At 52.0% G+C, this 19793-nt stretch overlaps 1 protein-coding gene across 5 annotated transcripts in view; it reads right to left on the minus strand.

Annotated features, from left to right (window-relative positions):
- Positions 1 to 2836: 2836 nt before the first annotated feature.
- The window catches only part of Zer1 (zyg-11 related cell cycle regulator), a 41089-nt gene continuing 24132 nt past the window's right edge, over positions 2837 to 19793 (minus strand). For 4 of the 5 annotated variants that reach the window (XM_057754494.1, XM_057754493.1, XM_057754495.1 and 1 more), the window contains 15 exons: positions 17758 to 18006; positions 15928 to 16078; positions 15384 to 15820; positions 14938 to 15114; positions 13481 to 13595; positions 13187 to 13333; positions 12741 to 12914; positions 11585 to 11800; positions 9234 to 9275; positions 9006 to 9125; positions 8369 to 8484; positions 7523 to 7726; positions 6524 to 6621; positions 5743 to 5845; positions 2837 to 4363 (listed from right to left, as the gene is read on the minus strand). In XM_057754494.1, the coding sequence (XP_057610477.1) occupies positions 4306 to 4363; positions 5743 to 5845; positions 6524 to 6621; positions 7523 to 7726; positions 8369 to 8484; positions 9006 to 9125; positions 9234 to 9275; positions 11585 to 11800; positions 12741 to 12914; positions 13187 to 13333; positions 13481 to 13595; positions 14938 to 15114; positions 15384 to 15820; positions 15928 to 16078; positions 17758 to 17915 (2316 nt within the window). In that variant the 5' untranslated portion in view covers positions 17916 to 18006 and the 3' untranslated portion in view covers positions 2837 to 4305. The remainder of the gene's footprint in view (positions 4364 to 5742; positions 5846 to 6523; positions 6622 to 7522; positions 7727 to 8368; positions 8485 to 9005; positions 9126 to 9233; positions 9276 to 11584; positions 11801 to 12740; positions 12915 to 13186; positions 13334 to 13480; positions 13596 to 14937; positions 15115 to 15383; positions 15821 to 15927; positions 16079 to 17757; positions 18007 to 19793) is intronic. The other variant, XM_057754496.1, reaches the window with a different exon arrangement.

Genomic DNA, 19793 nt, shown 5'->3' on the forward strand with positions numbered 1-19793 from the left:
TTGTTTTAGTCAACTAGATATTTTCTTTTTCTGTAGAACTGACTTTCCAAGGCCAGAGTGGTTTGTATGTGTATGTGTGTGTGCGCGCTAATCAGAACCATTTTATGGTATTACTAAATAGGGCCTGGGGATTAGCACGATTGGCAGAGTGCTTGCTGGATTCAGTTCCCAGAATGGTATAATAATAGTATGGTGGTACATGCCTGCAGTCTCAACATACAGGAGGTACAGGTAGGAAAATCACAAGTTCAAGGCCATCCTCTGCTATATATATATATATATATATGGAGAGGATTCAAAGCCAACTTGTGTGGTATTTTTGTCTCAAAAACAAAACAAAAAACCCAAAAAGGGTTTGGAAGCCAGGCAGTGGTGGCCCACTCCTTTAATCCCAACACTCAGGAGGCAGAGGCAGGCAGACTCTAAAGAGTTCCAGGACTGCCAAGGCTACACAGAGAACCCCTATCTTAAAAAAAGATGGTGGTGGTGGTGGTTGGGTCGCCCACATCTTTAACCCCAGCACTGGGACAGAGGCACACCTTTAATTCCAGTGTTTGGAACACATAGACCGGCTGATGGCTAGCCTGGTCTACAGGGCTGCATCTGCGTAGTGAGGCTCTGTCTCAGGGGGGAAAAAAAGACAAAAACAAACAACATACACACACCCCATTTGTGAGTCTGTGTGTTCAAGCACACACTTGCGTGCACATATGATGTCCATGGTGTGTCCATGAAAAAAAAGGTTAATCCTACCTGTTGGTTCTCTCCTTCAGCTATGTGGGTTACAGGGACTGAAATCAGGTCGTCAGGCTTAGAGCCTGGTGACTATTTTTGTGTGTGTGTGAATGTTTTGCCTGGATGTATATCTGTGCACCATGTGCGTGCCTGGTGTCTGCAGAGGTCATAGGAGGGTATCAGATCCTCCGGAACTGGAGTTACAGATGGCTATAAGTACCATCTGCTTGCTGAAAACCAAACTCTAGCCCTATGCAAGAACCACACTGCAACTGGGTGTGGTGGCCACGCCTTTAGTCCCAGCATTAAGCGGGTGCAACCTAGTCTACACAATTTCAGGCAGGTCAAAAACTACACAGGACAGGCTCCAAAACCACAGAGAAACCCTGTCTCGAAAAACCAAAAAAAAAAAAAAAAAAAAAAAAAAACTACACAGGGAGACCCCATCTTGAAGGAAAAAAAAAGGTAGCCCAGTGGTGGTGGCCACACCTTTAATTCCAGCAATCCTGAGGCAGAGACAGGCGGAGGGAGACCAGCCTGGTCTACAGAGAGAGTTCCAGGACAGTCAGGGCTCCACAAAGAAACCCTGTCTCGAAAAACAACAACAAAGATTAAGGGTATTTATTTGTTTTGGGGGTGGGAGAGGTTGGGGTTGCAGTATCTGATACCATCTTTCACTGTGTGGGTCCTGAGAATGGAACTGGTAGTCAGCCTGGGAGGAAAGACCCCTTTCCTGCTAAGCCACATGTCTGGCTCAGCCAGTAAGTTTTTAGTAAGAGCCCTGGATGGGCAGGCTGGAGAGATGGCTGAGTGGCCAATGCTCACTACTCTTCAATGAGGTTTGGCTCTCAGCACCCATGCAACACAGCTATGAGTTGTTGCCATCTTCTGGCCACCATGGGCACCACACACAAGTAGCGTACACTCTTATGAAGTAACTAAAATGAATCTAAAAAGAGCCCTGGATGTTGGGTGCTGTGTGTGGAGCCTCGGCACAGCCCTGATGTGGTGTTCACATTTCCACAGGAATGGAGCCAGGCACTGTGACGGGCTGAGCAGGAGGCAGTGTTCTAGACACCCGGAGCAGCAGGTACCCGGGCTAGGAGTGTGTACTGTACTAGGGAGCCTGCGCCCCTCCTTTGCTGTGGTAACTTGGGGTGTAAGAAGGCATCTCACCTTTTGAGTCCGGGTTCTGTGGGTTGTTCTAAGGACTATGAGGACTCGGAGTGCACACAAGCCACGCCTAACCCCTCCAGGACTTGGCTGATACACTTGGCTGACCTCCTCCGAGTTCAAGGGCAAACCACGGTGTGTGCTCACCCAGGGAAGAGCCTAGTATGGGCTCTGCTGAAGAGGAAGAGGAGACCCCTGCTCCACTTAGAAGTGTGCAGACAACAGGCCGGCTCCCAGACTGTTAAATGTGACCCTGGCACTCTGCCTACACCCTCCGCATGGTCTGGAGAGCATCAACTACTCCGGCACACCAGGACCCAGCTGTTCCACGGGCTGGTCATTTCAGTCTGTTCCAGCTGTTTAGCTGGGTCATGTTCCTTTACAGGACCGCTCCCCATGGAACTCTCCCAGTCCGTCATGGCAAGGCCTGTTGTCAGAGCTGCTAGCCCTAGCAGGCTCCACTTTCCCACTGGGTTCAGCTTAGCCTTACCTGGAGGACCCTTTGCTGACTCCTCCCTCTCTTCCCTCCTCGGGCAGTCATATAACGCTGCTTAGCAGCCACCAGACTTTCCGAGCCACTTCCACCATTCCCAGCAGTGGCAGGGGGCTTCTTTCCTATCTTTACTGCAGAGTGATGAGGCTATATTTACCGTGTGTCCCTCCCAGCAGGCTATGCTCCCAGCAGAGTTCCTACCAGTCTAGTGACCAGCCATGACCTCAGTGTCTAGGCACAGATGTGGAAAGAATGTCACAGATACTCACCTCAGTGTGACCCCTGTCTACAGCCTGCAGGCGCATAAACCCACAGCAAAACCACTTGCCCTCCAGGGTCTTCCTGGGAGACCCCGACCAACCTTCCTGATCACCCATCCCCAGACCAGTATCCCCCAATCTCCTCTGAAAAAAGAAAAAGACCACTCTTCTGCACTTTGCACAAAAATGTATTTCTGTGACACCCCAAAGTACAGACATTTACGCAGACCCCAGGTGGTAAGCGATGGGCTATGAACTCTGCTCATGGTCTGGCTGCTGCCAGAAGGGCTGGGGTGGAAAGGAGGGGCTGGGGTTGCCCAAGTGCTGCATGGGAGAAGCACATGATTAAGCCCTCTAGCCTGGCTGGGGAGACAGTCTCCTCAGGAGAGGTCAGTTACCTCTCCCTGAGTTTTGGGAACAGCCGGGCCACTTCTGCCTGGAAGCAGGCATGCCAGGCCAGAAGAATCAAAGAACAGGCCCAGAGAAGCAAGAGGGGAGAAAAAGTCACAGCAAAAGCTGCCTCCCGGGTGAGCTGTGCTCTCTGTGAGCACAGGCCTCCTCAGCAGTCCTGTGTCAACAAGAAGCAATGCTGAGATACAGTGGGAGGGTGTAGGAGACACCTGGAGCAAGGCCTGTCACACAACACAGCAGCTTCTCAGGGACAGCCTGAGTGGGCTGGAGGGACAGAGAATGGCCCAGTGCTGGTCTGTAGGCGGCTGTCCGCTGCCACTGTGAAGGGCTGGAGTAGGGACCTCCTGCCTTCTACCTTCTGGGCAGGGGGTGGGCTCAGCTCTGCTGGTGGGAATACCTGGGCACTGGGGTGCTGTGGGCAGATGAGGGCTACAGAAAAAGAAGCAAGACCCTGGTCCTGGAAAGTGCCAGCTACCAGAGCTGGGGTGGGCTGGGGCATGTTTGGCAGAAGGGGCAGTGGAATTGCCCCTGAGTTCTGAGCATCTTGGGGCTGGGGCCTGAGGGAGACGTGAGACAGTCTCCATAGCAGCATGGCCACAGGCAGGCCTGGCCAGAAAGCAGGGGGCCAACACAGCCCGGCTTCTCCAGGGTTCTCTGGACAGGAACTGCTTAGCCTGAGGCCTGGGAACAGCTTCCTCTCTGACCCCCATGGCTCACAGCCTGGAGCACCAAGGCTTCTGCGAGACTCAGCAGAGCTGGTCTTAATCCCCAAACCCCATCAACTTCACCTGGGAGCCCAGACAGGGCACTCAGGCAGACACCAGGGATGCTGAGCAGCCTGGTAAGGCCAGCTCCTCCCACGACAGACAGAAGCCAGGCCAGGGTCTGAGCTCACTGGGAAGGGACTGGACACTCACAGCATTTGAGGCAAGCCTGGCTGGGGCAGGAGTGAACATGGCAGCAATGAAAGTTTGGAGGCGGGCTGAGGGTGGCAAGGAGCTGCGGAGACTTAGGAGAAGTCATACACACAAAACTTCACACTTCCTAACCAAAAAGAAAAAAAAATATATATATATAATATATATCTCACTACCATTAAGGAAAAGCGTCAGCTGTGCAAAAGTCCTCACTGTCTCTTCATCCAGTGGGAGGCTCTGCAAGGGACCTGCCCACTGGACTCCAGCGCTTCCTCCGGTCCTGTGGTCCAGGCTGTGTGGCCATGGGTGGAGGCCTCTATCTGGACGTGTCCATGTTCTCCTCTCTAAAGTTACTGCAGTGATCAATCACCTTGCTGGACACAACAGGGGAAAGCATTGGATGGTGAGCGAGAGAGCTGGGAAATAGCGCCTGTGGTCATGCACACCGCCACTGTCCTACAAGCAGCCAGGCCTGAGCTTCCAAACCTGCTGCTCTCCCCGCCATTTTCCCTGTACCCCAGCCCACTCTCTCGGCAGAAGTCCACTAGGGGGTCCCAAACAAGCACCGGACTGGAGATCTGCACAGGCAGCCATGCTGGCTCCAGGCCTTAGTGTCCCAGTCACCCTGCTCCCTGAGAAAACTGTCACCCATTGCTGGCGTCGTTGCCTTTGACCCTGCACTGTTTGCCTGCAGGTTTGGGGGTTCACTGCAGCCTGAATTTGCTAAGAGGGTGCATCAAGGCCTTTTGAGATGGAAATGCCCAAGGCCATTCTTTCCCTGGTGCCAGAAGGCCCTGCGGGCTCAGACACATCTCAGGTCGGTGCCTAGAGGGCTGATAAGTCCCACCTAGGGCCTGGCAAGTCCTAGATCCTTGTTTAACATGGTCAGCCCCAGGCCTACTGGTAAAAAGTCTGCAGGTGAGGCCCATTCCATTCTAACACTTTCCAGGAGACTCCGAAGACTGAGCTAGAGGACAAGTCCGCCAGTTAATACTGAAACAGTGCCTTCACCAAAAATAATGAACGGCAGAGCCAGCTGGTGCCCCTATCCAGAAGGGCATATTCTGAGGGTGGGGGTTGTCTGAGCCTCAGGCTACACTGTGCTCAGAATTATGATAAAGGACGACCCTCCCAACTAGAACAGATCGGGAAGAGGAAGCCAATCCAACTGATACTAACATGTTACGTGTGTATTCTTGTGTCCACATCAGAGCTTACGCTTGACACTCAACAAAGAATCCCACGGCCACAGAAGTTCAGTGAGGACTCTGGCATACCCCACCCCTCACACTGGTAATTTGTGTGTGTGTGTGTGTGTAGGTACGGATGGATGTGCGTGCACGTGCACACATGTGTATGTGCTATGGACGCTAGGCATGTGCTGTACCACTGAGCTTCATTCTAGCCCATCGAAGGGCACTTTTCCCCCTGGGGACTTTCGCCTTCATAGTCGTGTTCAGAGAAACTAGCACTGTGCACGCGGCCTCTAGAATATGCCTCAGCACACAGAGTCCTTTCTCATTGGAACTGTGGTCAAAATAATGCAGAGCTCTTGCTGGCGCTGAGCAACAAGGAGGTGAGAGTCACAGGAAGCCAACCGAGCCGCTGAGAGCAGAAGAGCTCTGCTAACGGTCAGGCTCTTGTCCACTCCACATTCAACCCTGAGTGGCTCCTGGGAACTCTGGCCATTCCCACTGTGCCCTTGCCATCCAAATCAAGGTACCCAGCCAGGAATACAAAATTTGTTTCTTACCGGGCCATCTCCTTGGTTTCCTGTCGGGCAGTGGCCATCTTGATCAAGCCCCTCAGCAGGGGCATCCCACCTTCTTTGATCAGCAGGGGGCAGTATTTGTCAGCTACAAAGCAGGAGCAGGTAGCTGAGGATGGGTGGCCTTCTACAGGTCTGTGCCCCAGATACCACCCAGAACTGCTCTACAAAGGACACTGCTGGGCAGGGACAAGCCATGTCCACCCCGGCCTCCTGGGCCCACCTGGACGGGGAAATGGGGCAAGCCCTTGAGAAAGGCACTTCCCTATTGTGGTCCAAAGTTGTTAGTTTCCCTAGAGTTTGTCCTAACAAATAAATTAAGAAAATACCATCCCAAGCACAGGCCTCAGAGAGGCATCACAAGGATGATACCCTCCTGAGAGGTTTGTAGGATGACACAGGTTCCCAGAGAGTTCTGGAACTGGAATCCCCTGGGCAGCAGCTTGCATTTCTGATATTGTTAGTAAGATACCCCCAGGTACTGTGTAACAACCCAGGCTGGGGACGCAGGTGACAAAGACTGGAGAAAGCTCACTCACAGCTGGGGTAGGAAGTGTGAGGAAAGGCACACTGGTGCAGGCTGGGATGCTTCTAATGGTACAGTGGGGTTACCATCACACCAGCATGTCACTAATGCCAAAGTGCCCAGGACTGCTCTGAGACACAAGGCCAGCAGTAACTCTAGGTGTCCCCTCCTGCATGCCAGCTCCCTGTGGACATGCTGTGCTCTGCTGAGTGTCTGAACTAAGGGAGGGGAGGCACTCACGGTAGACAGACACAAGATTGTATAGGGCCCAGGTGGCCCAGTGCTGGCTGACTGGAGAGATGCCCTGAGGAAGGAGACGGAGAATGGGCTCAAAGGACCTGGAGAGAAAGAGATTGCTATTATGCCCCACCCTCAGACCTGGACCGAGACCAAGACCACCAAGACAAGAAGGATGTGAACCAAGACAGGGAGGATGTGAGCCTTTTCTCCTCCCTGAGTTCTCCTTGCAGGGTCCCACATGGGCAAGCCTGTGGGATGCCAGGGGCCCTGCTCGGGCTCCGCCCAGGAGCTCACTCTGGAGAAGGTCAGAGTAGAGGAAAAGGGCAGAAGTCTGGGGGTCTCAGCAACCCCCGAGAGAGAGGCAAGGGGAATCACTTACAGGTCAGGCTGAAGTTCCAGCCCCCAAACCGAAAAATCAGATCAGCAAAACCTCAGGGGGCCCCGAGACTCACTTACCTGAAGGACCTCTCCACCTTCCAGCAGAGCGATGGCCTGCCGACACCCACTCTTTGTGTGCAGGGTAGAGGGCACAACGTGGGAGCAGGCCCATGGCCTGGGGTGAACGGGAACTTGGGCGGGGGAGGGGGACGACACACAAGGACACAGGAACAGGGAGGGCTAGCATCCTGTCTCCCAGGGACTGGGGCGTGAGAAAAGCCCCACAGCTTCACCCCCTTTCAAAGGGGTATTCAATGAATGACCAGCTGCACACTCAGCACAGCAGGAAGAAGGGGATTGACTGGGGACAGCAATCCACTCACAGTACAGTAAGAACTGAGTCAGCCTGATGGGGACAGGATGACAGGTGACTTGTGTTTTAGTGTGGGTTTAGTTCTGTATCAAGCATGCATAGAACACAGGCCTTGGATACACACAGGTGTTAGTAAGTGGGAAATGTGCCCATCACACACTGGATGCTTTTGGAGGACAGGAGCGGGGCGGAAAGCTCTCATCACAGCATGCTGGGACAAGCAGCTTCTGACTCTTCATGGTGTGTACCTTCCCATCTCAAACCTGTAGTTGATATTCCTCCGGGAGTTGATGTCCCAGCTCTGGATGGCTGCCCACATACGCTCTTCCACCTCGGCCCTCTGGGGCTCACAGACACCCCAGGCCTCAGGCCCATCGTACATGATGTGGGACAGGACACCACAAGCATTGTAAGAAACCTCAATGCCATCAGCCTTGCTTTCCAGCAGGTTGCTACCAGGAGGAAAAAGGAAAAATCCATCATGTAAATCAAGGATGATAACCGAGACACACGATGCCAGAGACGCGATTACTGTGACTGTTGGCTGAGCCTCCTGAGCCCTAGGATTGCAGGAGTGAACTACTGGGGCTCGGCTGTAAGGACGAGGCTTCTGATTGTTTCTGAGTCAGGATCTCATGCAGTTCAGCTGGCCTGGAACTTGCTATGTCTTCAAGATTCCTGCTTTGACACCATGTGCTGGGACTATAAGCTTGTGAAACCACATCTAGCCACCTGGTATTCAGAGTCCTTCCAAACTGGATATGACTGGATTACTGCCACCTGTGGCAGGTTGAAAGAGTAAGAAAGCACTAGGGGCTTGAGAAATGGCTCAGTGGCTCAAAGCACAAACTGTTTTTTCAGTTTTTGAGTTAGGTTCCAGCACACATGGAGGCTTGCATCTGCCATACCCTGCAACTCCAGGAAAACCCAAAGCCTCTGGCCTCATGGGCACATACCCATCCCTTCACACACAAAATTAAAACAAAATCAACTGGAAACAAAAGCCACATACTAGAAAGAAAGCAGTACCAACCACAAACCGGGAACACACACTACTGTATTCTGAGGGTCCTGGCGACTGAGGCAGCACCCACCTGAAGACGCTGATGAACTGAGAGGTCATCAGCTGAGGCCGCAGCTCCTTCACCTCTGCCACATTCCCCAAGAGTCCCAGCATGTTCCGGTGCAGCTCCTGCTTCTCTGGGAACTCCTGGGCAATGAGAACCAGCAAGGCCTTCCTACTCAACCATTTTATGTCTGCTACTGCTGCCCTCAAGGCTTTGTGGGCACCTGTCTGATCGGCCTTCTAGACATAGGACAGGTACAGTAGGGACCCCAACTTCCCAGTGCTCCCAAGACCTGTGGGACAAGTGGGGCTCCATTTGCCACAGCTTGGAAGAGTCCTTTGGGGAGCCCCTTGGACGCTAAAGCAGGAAAGAGAGACCTACTACCCTCTGGGCAGACCTGTATCCAGTGGGAAGGGAATGGTCTGTGGGTAGTCAGAGCAGACTGCTGTGAACACAGGCTGGGCTCCCTGGCAGAAGGGATCTCAGGAGGCCCAGCTTGGTGGCATGGCTGGGGTGGGGGGGTCCCCTGACACTTCTCTTAGCGGCAAACACTGTGTGTATGTGTGGCCCTGAGATTCTCATGCCACGTGTGTCCATGGGAAGCTTGCATGGGATGGAGCCGGTGGAGGGGCAGCCTGTGGGGTGGTGGCAGCCTGGCTCCTACCTTGAGGCAGTCAAGGAAGAGCTTCATGCCATTGAAGCTGAGGAACATCTCGCAGTTGTCGGGTGTCTCGTCTGTGATGTTCCACAGGGCACTCCATGAGAACTCCATGACCTGGTCACACTGCGGGGGGGGGGGGGTGCAGCTCAGCTGTGTCCTCTTGAGGACACATGGCCAGCTCCTGGCACAGATGCCTCTGGGATGAGGCAAAGTATGTGAGGCTCTCCTTACCGTCTTGTCCAGCAGCTTCTTCTGGATCAGCTTCAACATGGTCTGTGGGCAGAGGAGACAGGCTGCCTGAGGCCAGGGCTCCCACAGCCCGGGAGCTCAGCAGAGGGAGTCACTGGCTGCTCCAGGTGACACAGCCTGACAGTGCCCAATGCTACAGACTTTTATGGAGGCTGTTTGAAGGTAGTCAAGTATATACCCTGCCCTCCCCTGCTATGGTCTGCACGTCCCCAGGGATAAGTGAGGGTGGCAATGGATCCATCTAGTTCCTGCCTTTTCCTTTCTTTCCATATTTATCCTGTTCTGTGCTAGGCTAAAAATTTCTTCAGACTAGGCCGGGAAGGCACAGTGATAGAAGGGCCAACCCTGGTCTTTTCCACAGGGATTACTGCATGGAACTAGAGGAAGCAGTTTAAAAACAGAGGCCAAACAATCATAAGCAATAGTCACATTAAGAAATTCTTCTGGGGGCTGGAGAGATGGCTCAGAGGTTAAGAGTACTAACTGCTCTTCCAGAGGACCTGAGTTCAGTTCCCAGCAACCACATGGTGGCTCACAACCATCTGTAATGAGATCTGGTGCCCTCTTCTGGCCAGCAAACATACAGACAGACAGAACACTGTATACATAACAAATAAATAAATCTTTAAAAAAAAAAAAAAGAAAGAAATTCTTCTGGACCTTTTGGGTACCCACAGAAAAACCACCAGCCTGCCCAGGGCACGCACGCTCTCTCTCTCTCTCTCTCTCTCTCTCTCTCTGTCTCTCTCTCTCTCGTTCCTGTGTTACACACCTGAGGTTGGACTTCTCGTTAATGTTCCATGAGTTTTCCCCTTATAATAAAGAAATATAATTGGAAAAAGGGGCGGGGGGGCTGGAGAGATGGCTCAGTGGTTAAGAGCACTGGCTGCTCTTCCAGAGGTCCTGAGTTCAATTTCCAGCAACCACATGGTGGTTCACAACCATCTGTAATGAGATCTGGCACCCTCTTCTGGCGTGCTGGCATACATGAAGGCAGAATATTGTATACATAATAAATAAATAAATAAATCTAAATTAAAAAAAAATTCTTCTGGGGGGCTGGAGAGATGGTTCAGCAGCTAAAAGCACTATCTGGTCTTCCAGAGGACCCAGGTTCAATTCCCAGTGCCCACATGGCAGCTCACAACTGTCTGTAACTCCAGTTCCAAGGGATCTGACATCCTCACATAAACATACACTCAGGCAAAACACCAATGCACATTAAATAAAGTTTAAAAAAAACTGTTTAGAATTAAAAAAACACACACACAAAAAAAAAAAAGAAAGAAAAGAAATTCTTCTGATTGTCGGGCATGGTGGTACAGGCCTTTAATCCCAGTCCCAGCACTTGGAAGGCAGAGGCAGGCAGATCTCTGTGAGTTAGAAGCCAGCCTGGTCTACAGAGCAAGTTCTAGGACACAGGGCTACACAGAGATACCCTGTCTTGAAAAATAAAACAAAACAAAATTTGCCTGAAGTGGTCATGGTGGTGCATGCCTTTAGTATCAGCACTCAGGGGGAGGTAGGTGGATCTTTCTGAGTTTGAGACCAGCTTGGTTTACATATCAAGTTCCAGGTCAGCCAGGACTACACAAAGACCTTGTCTCCAAATAAAACAAACAAACAAACAAACAACTCTTCTGCAGAGATGGCTCTGTGGTCAGGAGAGCACACTACTCTTGCAGAGGCCCCATGCGAGACTGCTATGTCCACCTACTGCTGTGGAATAATGCTTTTGTACACTATAAAGATCTGTCACTCATACTGGTTTAACAAAATGCTATGGGCCAGTAGTCAGGCAGGAAGTATAGGTGGGACAACCAGACTAGGAGAATTCTGGAAAGAGGAAAGGCAGAGATTCAGTCACCAGCCAGATGCAAAGCAAGTAAGATGAGAGTGCCTTGCTGAGAAAAGGTACCAAGCTATGTGGCTAAACAGAGACAAGAATTATGGGTTAAGTTGTAAGATCTAGTTAATAACAGTTTATAATTAATATAAGCCTCAGTGTGTTTATTTAGGACTGAATGGCTGTGGGACCGGGTGGGACAGAAACTTCCATTTATAACCTGTAACTCCAGCTCCAGATGGGTCAAACAATTCTGGCCTCTACTAGCACCCACTGACACACATGACTAAAAATAAGCAAAGGGGAAGAAAGAAAGTCTTCAAAGGGCTGGGCACTTGCCTAGCGCATGCCAGACCCTGCACTCAATCCTTAGCAATCATCTCCTCCACCCCACCCAGGGTCTCCCCTCCCCCTCCTACCCCAGTCCAGGTCTCCTGAGGCCTTGCTCACAGAGGACAGTCTGACAAGGGCAGACAAGCACACGTACCACGACGAAGCCCATCTTGCCCACGGCTTCCTTGTGGTCATTGTCCACCTGACAGACCAGGGCATTACACAGGTGCACAGCAATGCGCTGGATGGACTCGTCCTGCCGGGTGGGGCTGAGGATGCTAAGCAGAAGCTCATTCACCCGGCGGTACTGGAACTCCAGTTCCTCGGGGATGCTGAAGTTGCAAAGGGTCAGACAGCAGTTCCGCTGCACCTGGGCCGGGTGGGGAGACAAGCGGAGCCGGTTCAGGCACAGATTTAGAATAAGGCTCCAGGCCAAGGCCACCCAGAGCTGCGGAGGCCCTCCAGAGGAGCAGGCTACCAGGCTTTCTTGTTTGGAGTTTTTTGAGATGGAGATGGGGGTCCACATGACCCAGGCTGAATTCAAACTCACTAGCTTCGGCTCCTACCCTCCCTGTCTCAGTCTCCCAAGACCTAGGATTACAAGTGCGTACCACTAGGCTCAGCTAAGGCTTGTTGTCTTGCTTTTCATTTTTAATTTTATTTATTTAGGTTTTTTGAGACAGGGTTTCTCTGTGTATCAGCCGTAGCTGTCCTGGAACTCATACTGTAGACTAGGCTGGCCTTGAACTCACATAGATCCACCTGCCTCTCTTCATTTTTATTAAAGTTATTCTAAAAAAGCTTTTAAAAAAATGAAATTTTAGTATAGCATATAATTATAACAAAATAGCCAGGTGGTGGCGGTGCACACCTTTAATCCCAGCACGTGGGAGGCAGAGGCAGGCGCAGGCAGATCTCTCTGAGTTCGAGACCAGCTTGGGCTACAAGAGCTAGTTCTGGGACAGGAACCACAGCTACAGAGAAAACCAGTCTCAAAAAAAAAAAAAAAGTATTAGAAACAACCTCCCCATCAGTGATAGGGACAGGGCAGAGGAGGTGGCCCATCTGGATAGAAGTCAGAGGGCAGAGGGGGCAGAGGTGGGGTGGCCATGGCAGTGGGCTACACTTGAAGCTAGCTTCTGGGGCCCTTATATACCAGGGACAGAATTCTGGGACAGTGGATATGCCAAGGAAAATGGAAAAGGTCACCTAAGTTCAGGTAAGCCTGGGCGACATACGTGTCTGGTACCCTGGGAAGCAAGAAGGGTTACTGGGCCAAAGCGTGCTGGCCACAGTAGGCAGGAGCTCACCGTCACCTCCTGGTAGGACTCCATGCCATTCAGCACCACCTGGATGACCTGTCGGCGCAGTCTGACACTCTGCTCTGAGCGGTACTCAGAGTTGGTCAGGTAGAAGAGGGCGGCACTGCCAGTCACTTGAATGTTCTTGTCATACTTGTGGCACTTGAGGGCTGTGATGACCAGCTGTGTGAAGACAGGGTGGGGGCTGGGGCTCAAAGTCCTGCCTGAGGCAGGCAGGGACAGTCTAGATTCTTAGTCACCATGGCTCCTCTGGGGAAAGGCCGATCCTAGCCCTGCACTCCTGGGTAGACGTGGGGAGAGCAAGAACTAAGGCAGGGCCTGAACAAGTTGGCAGAGAAGTCAGGTACTGCCAAAGGGATCAGGAGTGAGTGAAGAGGGACAGAGAAGGAGGGCAGGGCTGCCTGGGACCCTGAGGGCTCGGGATTTGAGCTGACCTTCAGGGCCCGCAGAAGCTGGTTGCAGCGCTCAATACGTGCGATGTCAAACAGCAGGTTGATGGCCCTGGAAGTGATCTCAGGCCGGTGTTCTGTGTAGGCCTCGATGGCATTCAGCACTTGTTCTTCATTCTTGTCACCGCTTACCTAAGATGGAACATGTTGAGGACAACCCAGAAGAGGCCAGGTAATGGAATCCCCAGGCTCAGCCGTACCTGGCCACTTCCTTTCTTCCCCATTTCCCCTTCCCCCCTGCCCCCCTCCCCCATCTCCCTCTAACCCCCCACCTCTTACTTTGTAGGCTGGAATGTGTGTGAGGCGACACAAGGAGGTCTCAAAGAGCCCAAGGAACTGCAGTGGCCTCTTCAGAGCCCGGAAAGGCATGATGCTGCTCTTGGAAGGCTCAGTGCTGGGGAGAACACGCCAGGGTTGGCAACCTGGGCAGACCTAGCCAGGGCTCCCCTACAGACTAGGTATTTCCTTGATGAAGAAACAAGGCTTCTAGCCTCATCCTGCCCTACCCAACTCACTAAGCAGCTAAGACTGGCCTTGAACTCCTGATCCTCCTATCCCCCCACCCACCTCCCAAGTGCTGGGATTACAGGTACGTGCTACCACGCCTGTTCTATGTTGTGTTGGGGATGCAGCCCAAGGCTTTGAACATGGTAGGCAAGCACTCCAGCACTGAGCTACATTCCCAGCCCCAACCTCTTGATGGAGGAGTAGGAAGGGCAAAATGTGGAAGGAAGAACACGGGATGGGAGCTGCTACCATTGCCACCACTGAGAGGTGTCCTTCTAACAGGGACACGTTTCACATGCCACTAAATATGGCTGAAGGAGGGCAGGAGGCCAATTATAGTGGCTGGACTGGAATTAGATCTCACCACAAGCCCAGAGGCACACATCGGCCATGTACACACCTGAGGAACAGCAGTCCAATGTCTGGCCTTCCCGCCATCCCATCGTGCCTGTGCTGTTTCCCAGACACACTACCTGTGGTCCCCAAGCCTTGTGCATGCTGACCCCACGCTGCAATATGATCTGTTCAACAGACCCAGAATGGCTTAGGGCAGCCCCAAGTGTGCATTTCCCAGGCCAGTGCCCAGCAGCTCACATGGGCCATAGTGGGCAAGGCCTGACTTGCTTCTTTTTGTAATTTATTCAGTGTGTGTGTATGTGTGTGCTTGTGCATGCTCACATGTGAGCACTCATGTGGAAATCAGCAGGCAGTTTGTAGGACTGGGTCCAGAGACTAAACTTAGGTTGTCAGGTTTAGTGTCAAGCACCTTTACCATCTTGCTGGCCCTTGACTTTTTTTAAAAAAATTATTTTAATTTTATGGGTATGGGTGTTTTGCTTGCATATATGTTGTACTCTATGTGTGCCTGAGGCATACAGAGGCCAGAGGAAGATGTTAGTCCCTTAGAAGCAGACTTACAAATAGGCTGTGAGCCATCATGCGGATGTTGGGACTCACACCCAGGTCCTCTAGAAACGCAACAAATACTTTAAACTGCTCAGCCATCTCTAGTCACCCCAGCCCCTTTCTGAAGCTATGTAGCCCAGGCTGGCCTTAAACTTGGAGATGAGCCTGCCCTGTCTCTGTGTGCTGGGACTAAAGGCATACATTAGCATGCCGGCCTCACGAACCTGTTTCTTATCTCCAGCACCAGCATGGTCCTTGGCACAGGGTTCTTAGCTGGGGCTTAGTGAATGACAGCCTGCCAGCAGCCATAGCCAGGCACTCACCTGGTCTGCCCTGCCTCCTCCTCCATCTTAGAGATGCTGCAGTTCTCTAGGATCATGTGGCCAGAGATGTCTAGGGACATCAGGTTCCCCAGCTTCTGCACCAAGAGGCTGAGAACCTTCCGCGTCAGCTTGAACTTGTAGTAGCTGGAGAGGCGGTCTCGGGAGATGTCCAGGTGGCTGGAGGTCAGACAGGGGCCAGAGGTCAGGATCTGACTCCTTCAGGTCACAGCAGGGGAGGACCCATGCCTGCCACAACTTCTCCAGGGAATTCTGGCGAAAAGCCCTGTGGGACTTAGGTGCCTTAAATTGCTCTAATCCAGCAAGAAATGTGGTCTAGGGAGTGGGGTCTCTCTCTCTCTGTTCCATGCAAGGGTTCCCTCTCTCTCCCACACCTCTCTCCTACCCTCTGCCCTCTCCTCCTGCCAAGGGCAGAGTGAGCAGCTCACCGCAGCTTGTGCAGCTGGACGATCACACGGATGTGCTCATCCGAAAGATCCATGTTGTAGAGCACAAGGGACATCAGACTGTCCTTCCACTGTGTTAGGAAGGTGGCATCACTTGTCTGGATGCCTGAGAGGTCCAAGGCAGCCAGTGAGTTGAGTGGCCGCAGCAGTGACTCCACAGGGACACCATCAATCATGCGGCCCAGGTTGAGGAAACGCAGGCGGCTGAAGCCTTCAAAGGTGAAGTCCTTGACCAGCACCTGGCAGGTGGGGTTGACGAGACACTCGTCCTCGCAGCCCCCTGGGTTGTCCTCCTCATAGAAGATGTTGGAGCAGCCAAAGAGGCTCAGCGACACCAGACTGTGGCTGAAGCTCCGCAGCGTCTGCAGGCTCTTGGCAGACAGCTTCTCGCAGTTGGTCAGGTACAGCTCCACCAGGTCCTGAAGTAGCACAGCAGCCTCAGTTCCTCTGCCTGCCCTGTGCCACCCCAGGCCTGGCTTCTGGGAACGAATGGGCGGGGGCTGCACAGTAGGGAGCGCGGCCTCACCTGCTTGCGAATGGCCTCTAGGTCCTGGTCCTGCACCAGGTCCTCACGGAGGTGGATCCGAGTGAGGCGGGTGCTGCGGGGGTCTGAGAAGAGGCTGAAGAAAGTCTCGTGGGGCTCAAAGGTGCAGGCAGCACTGACCAGCTCCACGTACCTGAGAGAGAAGCAAGCCTAGCTCAGGGAGTGCCTAGGAGCCTGAGCTGCCTTCTGTGCCCACATCAGGTGCCTGAGGGCTGATATCACCCAACAGCCAGCCTAAACACAGCATGGACACCTCTCTTCACGGGCACAGCCCATCTGCAGATCTGCACTACCTCAGCCACAGCATCACCATGGTCCAGTCACGTCTTTGCTTTTTTCTTTTTTGTTTTTGTTTTTCGAGACAGGGTTTCTCTGTAGCTGTGGAGCCTGTCCTGGCACTAGCTCTTGTAGACCAGGCTGGCCTCGAACTCACAGAGATCCACCTGCCTCTGCCTCCCGATTGCTGGGATTAAAGGTGTGCACCACCACCACCCAGCTCAGACGTGTCTTTTCTTAGCAGCCTTCTGGCATCTTATCAGCCCCTTCCAGAGCAAGCAAATTAGGTAAAATGGTTTTGAGCCTTCAGTGTAACCCTACCTAGCTAGGACACGAGTTTGTGCATAATCTGGGCTAGGGGTTTGGAGAGATGGCTCAGCTGTTAAGAGCACTTGTTCTTAGGGACTGAGAGGAGTGGAGGGAGGGGAAACTGAGATCAGGATCTAATGTATGAGAGAAGAATAAAAAAAAGTACTTGTGCCGGGCGGTGGTGGCGCACGCCTTTAATCCCAGCACTCGGGAGGCAGAGGCAGGCGGATCTCTGTGAGTTCGAGACCAGCCTGGTCTACAAGAGCTAGTTCCAGGACAGGCTCCAAAACCACAGAGAAACCCTGTCTCGAAAAACCCAAAAAAAAAAAAAAAAAAAATACTTGTTCTTGTAGAGGACAGGTATTAAGTTCCCAGCACCTACATGGTGGCCCCTTTAAAAATGGAAAGAGCCAGACACAGGTGGCTCTCCGAGTTTGAGGCCAGTTCAGTCCACAGAGTGAGTTCCAGGTCAGAAGAGGCTACACAGAGAAACCGTGTTTGGCTCAACTGCTCGCAGCTGGGAAGCTCACATGTAACTGACCCTCCTAGATGTCAGTGTCTTCACCTGGGAAATGCACTTAGCTCTGGTGCTGAGCTGACAGTGTTCAGCATCCTGCCTGGCCCATGTCAAATGCTGAGAGCACCATTCCGAGCTCAGTCCTTGGTTCCCATGTGGCTATGAAACTCCCTGATCTAACGGTTTCCCTTTGGGATAACTGGAATATACCTCAGTGTTCTGGGAGTGCAGACACATGTGCTGTAGGCACCCAAAGCAGTGGTGGAGGGGGACACCAGAAGGCTGCATAAAGATCATCTGGGTGATTCAGTCTCTGAGCAGGTCTGTTGTTCTGGTCTTAGCACACATGTAAACACACATGTCCATGTGTCCTTAGTTCAGAAGTGCAGGCACAGGTGTGAGCACATACACAGGCAGCACACAATGTCCTGACTTAGATGTGGGATTTTATACTAACTCATCCTAAACACACATGTTCTGTGCTGCATAATCCTGTAATTCCTATTCTTTCACGTGTCCCACCTGTGCACACACACCAGCGCCTACAACCGTTAACTCTATGGTAACATACATGCATGACTCTTGTCCCTCACTGTCACACTCACAGGCGTTTCCCCTTGTGGGGTCTGAACAGAGCCTGGATCATCAGCTCACACTTCATCCCCCACACTTGACTTCAACCCTGCCCCCGTCCTGGGTCCCTTGCTCACTCATTGACCAGCTGGTCACAGATTTCGCTGGGCAAGAAGATGTCTGGATGCAGCCGCAGGGTCTCCTTGTCCAGCAGGTAGCCCAGGGTGCCATCAAGATTCCGGAGACAGAAGTCAGTACAGAGGGCCATCAGGGACTCAGGTGTGTCGGACGCCATGCTGGGAGAAGGCAGGTGGCCACTCTAGGGTGGACCCACAAGGGCAACTATAAATTCTCAACACTCACAAGATCATTGGCAGAGCCACAACCTGGGAAGAAGAGAAGGAGAAAAGAAGCCAAATGAGCTGCAGAGAAGAGTGTACTCTCTGTGTGGGGAAAGGGAAGCCCCACCATCGCACTCAAATCATCACCTTAACATGTAGCATGAAGCCAGGGGTGGTGGTGCACGCCTTTAACCCCAGCACTCAGGAGAGAGGCAGGCAGATCTCTTTGAGTTCAAGGCCAGCCTGGTCTACAAAGTGAGTTCCAGTGCAAACCTGTAACCCCAGCACCTCGGAGAAAGGCAGAAGCAAAGGATCCAGACCAGCCTGAACTACAGCGAGTCTGTGACTCACACAAAAGCTGCATGTTATCCAGTCACAGAAGTTCTTATATAACACGGGGCCACGCTAACCGAAGAAACCAATTATGAAGGCTACAGCACAGTCTGTGGAAGGTGCAGCCACAAAAGGTAATTCTACACAGAGACGGGAATGGGAGCGATTGCTTCTGGAGCTGGGGTTTCCTTTGAGGGATGACAATGATGGGTGGACACTGTGGACACCTGGATACTTTAAGGGGTTGGAACACACGGCCTGTGAACTATACTCAAATTGTTACTTTACAAAGGGTTGGAGAGATGGCTTAGCGGTTAGGAACATTTACTTCTCTTGCAAAGGCCGTGGATTGAGTTCCCAGAACCGACATGGTAGTTCACAACTAACCAGAATTCTAGCTCCAGTTGCATGTAGTGCCCACAGAGCTCAGGAAAGAAATCAGATCTTCTAGAACAGGAATTACAGACGGTTGTGAGCTGCCATGTGGGTGCTGGGAACCAAACCCAGGTCCTCTGCAAGAGCAAGTAAGTGCTCCTAACCACTGAGCCAGTTCTTTAGCCACTCTCCTAAGATTTCTTTTTTTTTTGTTTTGGTTTTTCGAGACAGGGTTTCTCTGTGGTTTTGGAGCCTGTCCTGGAACTAGCTCTTGTAGACCAGGCTGGTCTCGAACTCACAGAGATCCGCCTGCCTCTGCCTCCCAAGTGCTGGGATTAAAGGCGTGCACCACCACCGCCCGGCCTTCTCCTAAGATTTCTTTTCTTTTTTTTTTTTTTTTTTTTTTTTTTTTTTTTTGGTTTTTCGAGACAGGGTTTCTCTGTGGCTTTGGAGCCTGTCCTGGAACTAGCTCTGTAGACCAGGCTGGTCTCGAACTCACAGAGATCCGCCTGCCTCTGCCTCCCGAGTGCTGGGATTAAAGGCGTGCGCCACCATCGCCCGGCTCTAAGATTTCTCAACAGGCCTTAAAAATGTCAACCATAATGCAGGGCTTGGTGGTGCGCACCGTTAACCTGAGCACTCTGGAGGCAGATACAGGTGGATCTCTGAGTTTCGAGGCCAGCCTGGTCTACAAAGGCCAGGGCTGTTACACAGAGAAATCCTGTCTCGAAAATCAAAAAAATCCCAAACAAAGCAAAAATGCCAATCATGAGAGAAAAAAGGTTAAACTGATATGCACTGGAGTGAAGAAATTTCTGTCACACATACACAGAAGTTAATTCCACTCCAGGTCTAAAGGAAAGCAAAGGGTGGGAGGACACTAAGGGAGAGGATGACGAAGCTCCATTCAAGTCTAGACAATTAATGGAGATTCAGGAGGGAGGAAGGAGGTGGAAGAGAAGGAGAACACAGACTACAATGCATATCTGGTCCTTCCTCTAAGTGGACCCACAGGTGTCTTCACTATGAACATTCACAGGTATGCTGTAATTCAGTAGAGATTAAAAATGGTTGGCACCAGTCAGGTATGGTGGTGCACACCTTTAGTTTCAGCACTTAGAAGG

This window comes from Chionomys nivalis, chromosome 22 (assembly GCF_950005125.1).
Source record: "Chionomys nivalis chromosome 22, mChiNiv1.1, whole genome shotgun sequence".
Taxonomy (NCBI): Eukaryota; Metazoa; Chordata; class Mammalia; order Rodentia; family Cricetidae; genus Chionomys; species Chionomys nivalis.